This window comes from Mustela lutreola, chromosome 7 (assembly GCF_030435805.1).
Source record: "Mustela lutreola isolate mMusLut2 chromosome 7, mMusLut2.pri, whole genome shotgun sequence".
Classification (NCBI taxonomy): Eukaryota; Metazoa; Chordata; class Mammalia; order Carnivora; family Mustelidae; genus Mustela; species Mustela lutreola.
Genome location: NC_081296.1, coordinates 88,392,262 through 88,404,952, shown reverse-complemented (window position 1 = coordinate 88,404,952; position 12,691 = coordinate 88,392,262). Strand labels below are relative to the sequence as shown.

Sequence of the window (12,691 nt, the reverse complement as noted above, 5' to 3'; positions counted from 1 at the left end):
TACCATTTGAAGATCAATTCATATAATTCACCATATAAACAGACTTTAAAAAGAACAATATGATTCACCTCAACAGATGAAGGAAAGTCACATGACAAAATCGACATTCATTTTGGATACAAGGAAACAAGAACAGAAGGGAACTTCTCAATCTGATAAAGAGCATCTACAAAATCCCCAACAGCTAGCTATCATTATCATCATACTTCATGATGAAACACTGGATGTTTTTTGGGATGATGAAAATGTTCTGTATCTTGACTGCGGTGGTGCTTAAATGACTACAGAGTTATCAAAACTTCACTGTACAATTAAAATTGGTGAATTTCACTGTATGTAAATCATCAATGAAGTTGAATTTATAACTAACATAACGGCTTCTTCAAGGTTGTTTAAAAAGTTTAGTCCTTTAAATAAGGCATGTTGATTGATTCTAACCGTAAAAGTACTGCTCATTTACAGCACTATGTCTATGGAACTCCAAATAACAAAGTACGATTTTTATTTTTTTTTTTTTTTAAAGATTTTATTTCTTTGACAGAGAGAGAGAGAGAGATCACAAGTAGGCAGAGAGGCAGGCAGACAATGAGGAATGCAGGCTTCCCGCTGAGCAGAGAGCCTGCCATGGGCCTCAGTCCCAGGACCCTAGGATTATGACTTGAGCCGAAGGCAGAAGCTTAAGCCACTGAGCCACCCAGGCACCCGAAGAACGACTTTTAATACTAAGTATCTGATATGTATTTACATTATAAATAAAACCTTCAAAAGATGGTTGTGCTGTAAGTGCATATAGAGAATTCAACACTGAACTCGAGCAACTAAGAATTTTCTGCTAAAACTCATCTGCATTAATTCGTAAAATCAAATACACTACCACTACCACCACCAAAGAATTGGGCTTTAATCTTCTGTATGACTACTCTTACGGTCTTATGGTTCCTCAGTACACTTCTAACAAAGCACTTTAAATATATAAAATTTCCTGTCAGTTAACCGAATTAATTCAAATTATGCTAAGAATTGGAGTAGAATTTAATTTTATCTTACACTTGGAATTAATTCATTTTCCTCATACCAAATCACTCAATTACCATAAAAATATTCAAGAAATGGAGATTTTTTTAAAAAAAGATTTTATTTATTTATTTGACAGAGATCACAAGTAGGCAGAGAGGCAGGCAGAGAGAGGGGAAGGGAAGCAGGCTCCCCACTGAACAGGGAGCCCGATGCGGTGCTTGATCCTAGGACACTGGGATCATGACCTGAGCCGAAGTCAGAGGCTTTAACCCACTGAGCCATACAGGAGCCCCAAGAAATAGGAATTTTTAACTATATAAAATAAATGTACAAAATACTATCAATTTTTAATTTATTGCTTTCTAATTACTAAAGAAAAATACCTCCTAATTTCTCAGTCATACCCATAAAGCCAAATTTTACTAGAGTAAATGAGAGTTCAAGCTCAAAGCAGAAAGCTAATATTTTAAAAACATCTGCACTTCTACTATGCTAAAGATGGGCAGAAAAATAGACAAGAAATTTGGCTAAAACACACTTTGTTGAAGGGAAAAAACAAATGCTTAAGAGCATATCCAAATGCAGGCTCCACAAATTAACCCTTATTAATGAAATAGGGAAGATAAGTTATTTCAACTATAATACTAATGGGTAACAGTTACTGTCCCATATTCTACTCCTTTATTAAAACTTAAAGTCAGCACTTCTCACCAAACAGAAAATCTAATAGGTATAGAACTGTACATCCAAGCAAAAAGGAGCCTGACATTTTAAACAGGACAGATGTCCTAGTTTTGTCTTTTAAACAATGCTTATTTAGCAAAGATCATTAAGAACAAATAAAGCTAAGAGGGAATTAGCTCATGTTTTCAAACCATTAAATTTTGTAGTCCATTCAGTTGCTGAGGTTTAATGTTAACTCATATTTTTAAATTTTTATATTTTTAATTTTATTTTTAAATGATTCTATCTTTATTCTTCAATTTTGACTAATCCAGCCCTCAGATAATAACACAGGCTAGTTTTTAAAATAATGAGGGCATCTGTACACTCCTTAAAAATACAACTCAAACCATAAACAACACATCAAGATAGTGCTGCTAAATAAACAGTAACATCTCAAATAAGTAGCCTTTCATACATTTATAAATATCACTATGAACTTTAAAATAAAAATTTATCTGTAAAATGGGTAATAATAATAGTACTAGACTTAAAAAATTTTTAACTTTCAAATCATCTATTTAAAATTGTAACTATGAATAAATAGGAGCATAATTCTAAATTACAGAGTAAGAGAAATAAAATTTTAGCATTCAACTCACCCATTTATTAAAGAGAAGTCCAACAAAAGCATTAAAGGCTAACAAGAGAGCTTTTTTCAAGTACCAGACAGTTATGTCTAGAGTTACTATTCAACAAATCAATCCTAAGAAGAACTGTACACCTCTTTCAAAACTTAGCTTTTATGAATCATGAACATTTGACAAACTGTTGGTATAGCAAAACTGAAATTTTAAATTAAATCTCTTGCAATGATACTTCTATCCTACCTGTATCTTCAATAAATTCCACACATTTTTCAACAAACAGTGGTATGGGCTTCTCAGCTGTAACCAGATCCTGGAGGGGCATCCCAAAGTAATTACTTTCCCAATTTCTACGTGTTGGTGGATTGAAGTTCTTAGTTTTCTTTTTCTGCTATAAGAAAACATATTCAAGTTAAAACTATTAAAATTAATTTCCTTCAGAATAACAGTAGTATTTAGCAATGCAAACACGTATTTTGTATCAAAAAAAGTATTTAAAAGCCACATCACACCTAAATGACCCTGAATATGGGAATCCATTCAATCCCGCTAGAAACAACTTGAGCAATGGAAAAAAAAAACAAAACATGAACAGAGAAAAAAAATGACTAGAAAGAAAGTTCCTTTTGGAAAGTAATAGGAAACTGAATAGGTAGGGAAATTAGAAAAGATCATTTTTCAATGCTAACTCAAGGGAAAAGCTGGAAGTAAATAACAGTTAATTCAGTTTAGGTGCAGTCTACTGATTCTATTTGGTCTTTGGGGCAGGTCCAAGTGAGGTTTTTGTGCGTAGCTGTATTTATGAGAACATAAATTATAATTATAATTATTGATTATACAATGAAACAGTGTAACTTCATGAATTTTAGTCCCATCATTTGTCCTTTATTTTCCCATTTTCTTCCTATCCACTGACTCTGTTTCTTAAACGTTAAAGACAGATTTTTTTAAGTAACAGAAAAAACATTTTCACAATAGTAAAAACAAAATGAAATCTTAATTTTCAGAGTTTAACTTCAATCTAGCATATTGGGAGAAAAGGAGTTCTTAACAAGGGAGTGAACATCTCAAAAACTTAAGGAAGTACTGTCCAGAATTCAACTGCTATGGAGATTCTGAGTCAATTTTTCTGGAGTAAGCTATTTTAAGCATCTCCAAAGATAATTTTACAGGAAGATGCAAATAATTTTTCAGAAATTTGAAGATGTTAGAGCATTTTTATCGTTCCCTTTTTAGTTTACCTACAAATTTTTTAAAAAAGATTTTTAATTTATTTATTAGAGAGAGAGAGCGTGCGGACGCGAATATGAGACGGGAGAGGTCAGAGGGTCAGAAGCAGACTCCCCACTGAGCAGGGAGCCCAATGTGGGATTGATCCTGGGACTCCAGGATCATGATCTGAGGTGAAGACAGTTGCTTAACCAACTGAGCCACCCAGGCAACTACAAAGTTATTTCCTCTGATAAATCACAAACCTATTCAAATCTGTCCTAAGTATCACTCGTAAGTATCATTACTAACTTGTAAATAGGATAAAAGCATACTATTTCTTTTCAGAAAGTGGGGGAAGAATAAGATAAGGGGGGGAGACACGAGAGTTTCCTATGCCTAAAGCAATACTCATCTTAATTTCCCATTTTTGCTGGAGAAGTCTCTCCTTTACATGGATCCCTCAATGTATTCTTCCAAGTCTCTGGCTATCTTGAATAAATAAGTCCTTTCTGCAGTTTGATTTCAGGCTGCTCCACCTAGCACACTTCCAGAGCTCATGAAATCCAATTTCTCAATTCTCACATACTGCATCTCAATGATTGGATTACGTATAACCCTGATACATGCAGATAACATAAGATACATTCCAGATAACTAGATATCTGGAATGTTGCCAACAAAACACTGGAATGTTTGATCTGGCTCAAGACCTAAATCTACCGTGTCAAGCAGTATGAATCCTTACTCCTTAAATAATCCTTCCAGTACCACACTATCACAACCAAAACAGAACAATATGCAAGGAAATGGAAATGAAGACACTTAGGTAGACAGTGGCTGAGTCCTTTTTCTCAGAAACATTAAGGTGCTTTCTAGCCTGCAAACTACCAGGTGCAAAATTTTATTAGAAAACTGAAAACTGAGGCAAAGATGGATGTATTTTATTTAAAGTGATAATACAGCAATGAAAAAGATTACACTTAGGTAGATTAATGGAAAGACCAATGCTCATCCTATGACAGAAGCATCAGTAATGAAATGATAAGAAGATCTTAATAGATATTTGCTACCTAAATAAAGAACAGTTACAAGAAAAGTAAGCTAGCTGGTCCTCAATGTTCCAGTCAACTCTTAAGAAATCCTCTTTTTAATACTGCCTTTTAGGAATCTATCTAAACTCCCAGATGACTCAGAAAACATTCCATCCTTATCCCTGGGATAATAGAAAAGAAAAAACAATTAATTGTAAACTTTATCTAGTAAGCACTGAATACCTGACTAAAATTGGGAGGCTAAAGCCAACAAAACAAAGTAAGGTAGTTTCTCTGGCTTATGCTCAGGGAACATCCCCCATGGTCTATAAAATTACAAGGGCAAATTATTTAATTCTGTGGTTATACCAAGATGCAGGGCTAGTAATCTAAGATAATGAAAGGCTAAGTGTCATGTAGCATGGCATTTCTGACAAACTCTAAACGGATAATTTGCTAATAAAGTACTGCCCTGACAGCTCAAGTTTTAATTCAAATATATTAGGAGGAAAAAAAGCATAAAAAGTTCCATGATTTTACTAATTTTTCTACTAACTGGCACTGATATAAAACATTCTATGCAGGAAAAGTTTTGAAATAGACATTCCTCTATTAGGTTTTATGATGATAAAAATGTATATAGTTCCTTTTTTCTAACAGTGACAGTTCTTAATCATCAGAATTCAGGGAGTTCTTTTATAATATGTGAATTATGAAAAACTCTACATATTCTGATATACATCCCTTAACTAAGAGATGCTGATCTATAGCTATACATTTATATCAACTCAAAATGAATTTTGTAAGTTACTAACTAAGGTTGGATGATTGTAACTGCTATAAAACGCCATCAAGATTCTCTGAAATGCAAGAAGAGGAGGAGGAGTATGGTTATTTGGTAATTATTTCCATAACTTTTGAAGAAGCACTGTCAGAAATGGCAGCCCCCAATTTAAATAATTATGCCAGCAGGAAAACATCTGATTTATGATAACCCAAGTTTTAATTCATACTACAGTCACACTATCTTTATTTCTGCTTAAATGCAAATGCCCAATCTTATTTTTCTGGCCACTCAGGAAAATCTCATGTCATGTTAGCTGCTGCAAATGAATAGCCACAGAAAATTAAGCATCCCATTCACAAATAATGTATACAATGTTATCCATTAAGTATTCAATAGACACTAAAAACTATCATTAGTATAAGAAAACAGGATCAGGAAAAGGTATATAAGTAACTCTTTCTAGAAATTGCCCTCACACTCCGGTAATATTAGCAATACAACAAGGGAGGGCACCTAAGCAACATCCTCAAATAAATACTGTTATCAGTAACATTTAAAAAAATATACCTCAACCGCTTCTTTCATAATGAACAAACTGAAGAAAAAAAGCAGTTAAGGAAGCTTCCAAAGAGCCAATCCAGGAAATGAGAAAACTTGGTATTCTCTATTCTCTTAAATTTAAGATAGGATTCTCAGAGGGGGGAAAAATATCAAAGAAATGAGACAACAGAAAGCAAAATGTAAAGAAACAGGAAAAAAGAAAACCCGTTAGAGGAATGAAAACTCTTTAGTAAGACTCCATACAATTGTAAAGATCAAAATAAAGTGATCATTGGTTCCCCTTTATTGTATCATTCCTATGACGCATTCCAAAAAAATACTCTTTTGCTTCCATTTTATTTTATTTAAAAGATTTTTATTCATTTATTTGTCAGAGAGAGAGCGAACAAGTGTGCACTAGCAGGCAGAGGCAGAGAGAGAAGCAGGCTCCCTGCCAAGCAAGGAGCCCGATACAGGACTCGATCCGAGGACCCTGGGATCATGACCTGAGACCAAGGCAGAGTGGCTTAACCGACTGAGCCACCCATGCATCCCTTCTGCTTCCATTTTAAAAAGAAGTCTCAATCTTCCTTTCCTTAGGTATTTGCCCCATAGTGCTATTCCTTTTGCAAACTCTGCAAAAGTCATATATATGTTTCCAGTTCTCTTATATGTACTTAAATTAGTCTATCACCCTCATCACTCCCCTAAATCTGTTCTTATTAAGGTCACCAATGATTGTTTTGTAACAGTTAGTTCCCAGTTTTCAACTTCATTGACCTTTCAGCAGTCACTCTATGTCTTCACTGGACTTTGAGAACACCACCTCTATTTCCTCACTCACGCTCCCCATACAAGTCTCCTCACTGATGTCTCTTAGCCATCCCTGAAATATTGTGAAAACTCCAATCCTCAGTCCCTGACCATCTTTTTTTCTCAGTATCTATATCCACCCTCTTCATACTGTCATCCATCTGCTGATACTTCTCAGCTCTTTCTCCTGAACTCGACTCATTTAAAACATTCTAGTGGACATCACCACTTGAATGTCTAAGAAAGATATCTTTGTTAACATATGCAAAACTAAACTAACTGATGATTTCCTTAAAATGTTTTCCAACTGCAACCTTCTCCATCTCAGATGCTGACAATTCCATCCTTTCAGTAGCTCAGGCTATAAATCTTGGAAGTCATTCTTCATCTCTCTTTCTCTCTCATACACTACTTCCAACTGTTAAGCAAATGTATTAGATACAGAATCTAACTACTTCTTAAAGCTATCATTTCATACATCTAGATTATTAATCAACTCCTCAATCCACCCCCCCCCCAAGTTCTACCACAATCCCCTCAGACCATTCTCAATAAAGCAACCAGAATGATAATGGCTCTCTAAATAGCAGCATACAAGGCCATATACAATCAGCATGCCTTGAGCTCTGCCTCTCTGTACTGTTGACTTCATTTCCCTCTACCTCCTTCATCACTTACTCCTTTCCTCCAGCCACATGGCTTACTTGCTGTTTTAACATGCCAGGCATGCTCCTAAGGGTTGTTTTTTTTTTTTTTTAAGATTTTATTTATTTATTTGACAGAGAGAGATCACAGCAGACAGAGAGGCAGGCAGAGAGAGAGGGAAGCAGGCTCCCCGCTGAGCAGAGAGCCCGATGCGGGACTTGATCCCAGGACCCTGAGATCATGACCTGAGCCGAAGGCAGTGGCTTAACCCACTGAGCCACCCAGGCGCCCCTAAGGGTTTTTATATACTGGCTGTTCCCTTTACCATTTCAGTGAGGCCAACAGTGACTACCCTATTAAGAACTATTATCTTGGGGCGCCTGGTTGGCTTAGTTGGTTGGGCAACTGCCTTCGGCTCAGGTCACGGTCCCGGAGTCCCGGGATCGAGTCCCGCATCGGGCTCCCAGCTCCATGGGGAGTCTGCTTCTCCCTCTGACCTTCTCCCCTCTCATGCTCTCTCTCACTGTCTCTCTCTCAACTAAATAAATAAAAATCTTTAAAAAAAAAAAAAAAAAAAAAAGAACTATTATCTTAATCCCTGTCTTCTAGCTCCTGTCCAGTATTTCCAATCCAATCCCTTCTACTGCTGTTTCTACCCACACCACTATATTCTTTACTTATGTATTATTATTACTGTTATTATTACTTGGTGTCTTCTACTACAATTTAAGCTCCACACAAGGGCAGGGATTTTTATCTGTTTTGCTCATCAACATACTCCAAAGATCTAGAATACTGCCTGCAAAAAAGAGCAAAGTAAAAAGATTTGAGGTCTCTTGAAATAATGAACGCCAATACATAGATTAAATGATCTCATCATGTACTAGGAAAGATAAACAGGAGTGGACCATCAAGTTACAGACATATTCAACTCAGTAAGCTTCAAAGAACCTTAGAAGCATCCAGGCAGAAGAAATCAAGAACAGTAGAGGGAAAGTATCAGGCTAGCTTTAAAGTTCTCAGGAAAACTGGGAAGTCAGAAGACTCATTTATAGAGATATTCATGAGAAAGGAATTGTCAAAAATTCTTTACTTAGTTTATCAATTTGGATGTGCACTACAAGCAACTATAAATTTTTTTAAAGTTCTCAAATATGTAATATTATTTAAATAACAGCACAAACTCCTGAAGAAAACATGTGATGAAACATCACTGATAATAAAGAGCTTATATGCTGAGAATCTGTGCTATGGAAGAAAGAATGAATTTTTTTTTTAATAGTTACACACAGAACTAATTCTAAACTACAGTGGTTTGGCTATGTAATAAAATCACATCTACAATTTAGTGGCTCAAACTACAAAATGTAAAAATAATCTGGTAATAGGCCAAAACCAAAGGCCTCAATATACCCTAAAAGAGAAGGAGAAAAAAAATAAGAGATCGTGTAATTATACTAATGCAGGACAGACTATCATGACTACTGGGAGTAAGAAAGAGAAACTGAAATAGGGGTTCAATATGTATTTAATGATAAAAATATGCAACACACAAAATAAGAGTTTCTTCATTTTTCTTTTTCTTTCTTACATTTTTCATCTCCAACTGAAGTGGAATAAAAATAGGAAATAAGACAAAAGCAAATTGAAACTTACAAAAATAAATACAAATGAAGTAAGATCAACTAAAGAAGATTCTCAGACTTGGTAAAAACTAAACCCAACGAGGGCCTCATGGGTGGCTCAATTGGCTGAGCGTCTGCCTTTGGCTCAGGTCATGATCTCAGTCCCAGGACTCAGTCCCACACTGGCCTCCCTGCTCAGGGGGAGTTTGCTTCTCCCCCTCCCCACAGCTCACGCTGTTTACACTCTGTATCTCTCTCAATCTCTGACAAATAAAATCTTAAAAAACCAAAAAAACCTAAACCCAACTAAACACATGCCATTTAAACAAAGGGACTCCTAAGAGTTGAAAATAAAAGGAAAAGAAAAGTAATGACGTTTTCTTTTTTAAGAGCAATGTTAAATTGGAGTTGCCTTCAAGGGAAAATGCTTTGAACTATAGAGTCACCCCTATTCTCTAACCCTTTTCTCCTATAACATTAATCTGTCCTTCCCTGGGTCATTCTCCTGAACTTATCATTAGTTTCTAATACTTGTCATCTTTAAAAACAAACATGAAAACCCTCCTTTGATCCCATGTTGACCTCTATCTACCACCCCAATTTGTGCTTTTTTTTAAACTGGCATTTTAAGTTCTCATTTTCATTCCAGTTAATCAACATACAATGATATATATTAGTTTCAGGTGTTTTACTCCCTTTCACAGCAAAACTTCTTGGAGATTCCATCTACATCTACTATCCACCATCCACTTTTCACATCCCATTCACTCTTCAACCTATTCCAATCAGGGTTTTCTCTTCCATTCTACTTAACCGCTTGTCTAGACCAAACACTTCTACACTTTAAAATTAAAAAGAAACATTTCGCTTTACCCTTCCTGAGCTCTCAGAAACATTATTTCCTGACTACTGCTTCCTTAACCACTTGCTTTCCCAGCTCCCATTTCATTACTCTTTCTCAAAGGATTTCTTTTTCAGTTTCACCTGCCAACATTCTGGTTTACCAAACTCAGTTCTGAGTCCTCCATTCTTCTCTCACTACTCTACACCCTTAGGTGAATTTATCTAATTTTGAGTTTTAAATCCTTTAAATCCTGATGCCTCTTTTTCTAAGTACCAGATTCATATGCTTAACTTCTATTACTTTCACTAGGACCTTGACAGGCATTTTAAACATTAACATAATAAGCACATAGTAGATCTCTTTTCTCTGGTCTGAAACCTTTCACCTTTAGTCTTCATTGTCTCAGTATATCTACCTAGTTGCTTAGACCACAGATCTAGGAGTTGATCTTGATTTTCCCTCTTCCCTTACTCTCCACAGCAACTGCATAAAAAGCCCCGTTGGTATGATTTCCAAAATATTATGCAGAAACTATCCACTTTTCCCTTTTTGGCATCTGTACTAGCAAAATACACAGCACATGATAAACAGATGTTCAGTAAACACTTACAGAAGCACACAAAATTACAAACAAGAACCAGAGAAAGCCTTTACCATGTAAGATTTCTGTTAATAAATACACAAAGTACTGTTTGTCGGTTTATTTACCAGTCTATGGAAAGTTTCATTATACCAAATTCTTTATATCTATGGGAGTCACTATGTAGGTATACCTACACTTAAGCACCCAAACCTAATAAAGTAAGGATTCATACAATGATTACACATCATAAAATTACAAGAAAAATTATATAGCCAACTCTATGTGAATTCATTTGGATATAAGGTGATGCACTTTTTAAAACTTAAATTCAAATAACATATAATGTATTATTAGTTTCAGAGGCAGAGGTCAGTGATTCATCAGTCTTGTATAATACCCAGTGCTCATTACATCACATGCCCTCCTTAATGTCCATCACCCAGTTACCCCATCCCCCTTGCCCTCCAGGAACCCTGTTTGTTTCCTATACTAAGAGTCTCTTATGGTCTGTCTTCCTACCTGATTTCACCTTGTTTTATTTTTCCCTCTTTCCCTGTGATTGTTTTGTTTCTTAAATTCCGTACGAGTGAGGTCACATAATTTTCTTACTTATTTTGCTTTGCAAAGTACCCTCTAGTTCCAACCACGTTGTACAAATGGCAAGATTTCATTTTTTTAAAAAATGAGTAAAATTCCAGTCTTTGTTATGTGTGTTTACTACATCTTTACCCATTCATCTGTCAACATACATCTGGGCTCTTCCCATAGTTTGGCTAGTGTCGGAACTGCTGCTATAAACGCTGGGCTGCAGGTGCCCCTTCAGATCCCTACTTTTCTATCTTTGGGGTAAATACCCATTAGTCCTGTATAAGTTCTAGCAATTCTGGGATAGAGTCCTTTGGGTTTTCCACAAAAAGTATCATACCATATGCAAAGAGTGAGAGTTTGACCTCTTCTTTGCCAGCTCAGATGCCTTTTATTTCTTTTTGTAGCCTGATTGCTGAGATGAGGACTTTTAGTACTATGTTTAAAAGTAGTGGTGAGAGTGGACATCCCTGACCTTAGGGGAAAAGCTCTCAGTTTTTCCTCACTGAGAATGATACTTGTTCTGGGCTTTTTGTATATGGCCTTTATGATAGTGAGGTATATTCTCTCTCTCCATTCACTGTAAAGACTTCTAATCAGGAAGGGATACTGTATTTTGTCAAATGCTTTTTCTGCATCTACTGGGAGTATCATATGGTTCTTGTTCTTTTTTTTTTTTTAAATGTAGTGTATCACCATTGATTGATTTGCAGATGCTGAACCACCCTTGCAGCTCAGGAATAAATCCTACTTGGTCATGGTGAATAACTCTTTTCATGCACTGTTGGATCCTACTGGCTAGCATCTTGGTAAGAATTTTTGCATCCATGTTCACCAGGGATATTGGTCTGTAATTCTCCTTTTTGGTGGGGTCTTTGTCTGATTTTTTTTTTTCATAGAAAGAATCTGGAAGTTTTCCTTCCATTTCAGTTTTTTGAAATAGCTTCAGAAGAATAGGTATTAATTATTTAAATATTTGGTAGAATTCCCCTGGGAAGCCATTTGTCCCTGGACCCTTGTTTGGAGATTTTTGATTACTGCTTCAATTTCCTTGCTGGTTACAGGTTTGGTCAGGCTTTCTATTCCTTCCTGGTACAATTTTGGGAATATGTATGTTTCTAGGAATGCATCCATTTCTTCCAGATTGCCTAATCTCCTCATAATATGTTCTTATAATTGTATTTCTTCCATGTATTTCATTGATTTCTGCTCTAATCTTGATTATTTCTTCTCCTGCTGGGCTAAGGCTTTATTTGCTGTTCCATCTCCAGCTCCTTTAGGTGTAAGGTTAGATCCTGTATTTGAGACTGTTCTTGTTTCTTGAGGAAGGCTTGTACTAGTATACACTTCCCTCTTTGGACTGCCTTTCCTGCATCCCAAAAGTTTTTAACAGTTGTGTTTTCATTTTCATTTGTTTCCATGAACTCTTAAAATTTTTTCTTAATTTCCTGGTTGACCCATACATTCTTTAGTAGGATGTTCTTTAGCCTCCATGTATTTGAGTTCTTTCCAAATTTCTTCTTGTGATGAGCTCCAGTTTCAACGTACTATGATCTGAAAGTATGCAGGGAATGATCCCAATCTTTTGGTATTGGTCGAGACCTGATTTGTGACCCAGGATGTGATCTGTTCTGGAGAATGTTCCATGAGCACTAGAGAAGAATGTGTATTCTGTTGCTTTGAGAAAAAAATGTTCTAA

General features: G+C 35.8%; 1 protein-coding gene across 4 annotated transcripts in view; it reads right to left on the bottom strand.

Annotated features, from left to right (window-relative positions):
- The window catches only part of ARHGAP5 (Rho GTPase activating protein 5), a 71,274-nt gene that overhangs the window by 25,984 nt on the left and 32,599 nt on the right, over nt 1-12,691 (bottom strand). For 3 of the 4 annotated variants that reach the window (XM_059181868.1, XM_059181869.1, XM_059181870.1), the window contains exon 3: nt 2,571-2,718. In XM_059181868.1, the coding sequence (XP_059037851.1) occupies nt 2,571-2,718 (148 nt within the window). The remainder of the gene's footprint in view (nt 1-2,570; nt 2,719-12,691) is intronic. The other variant, XM_059181871.1, reaches the window with a different exon arrangement.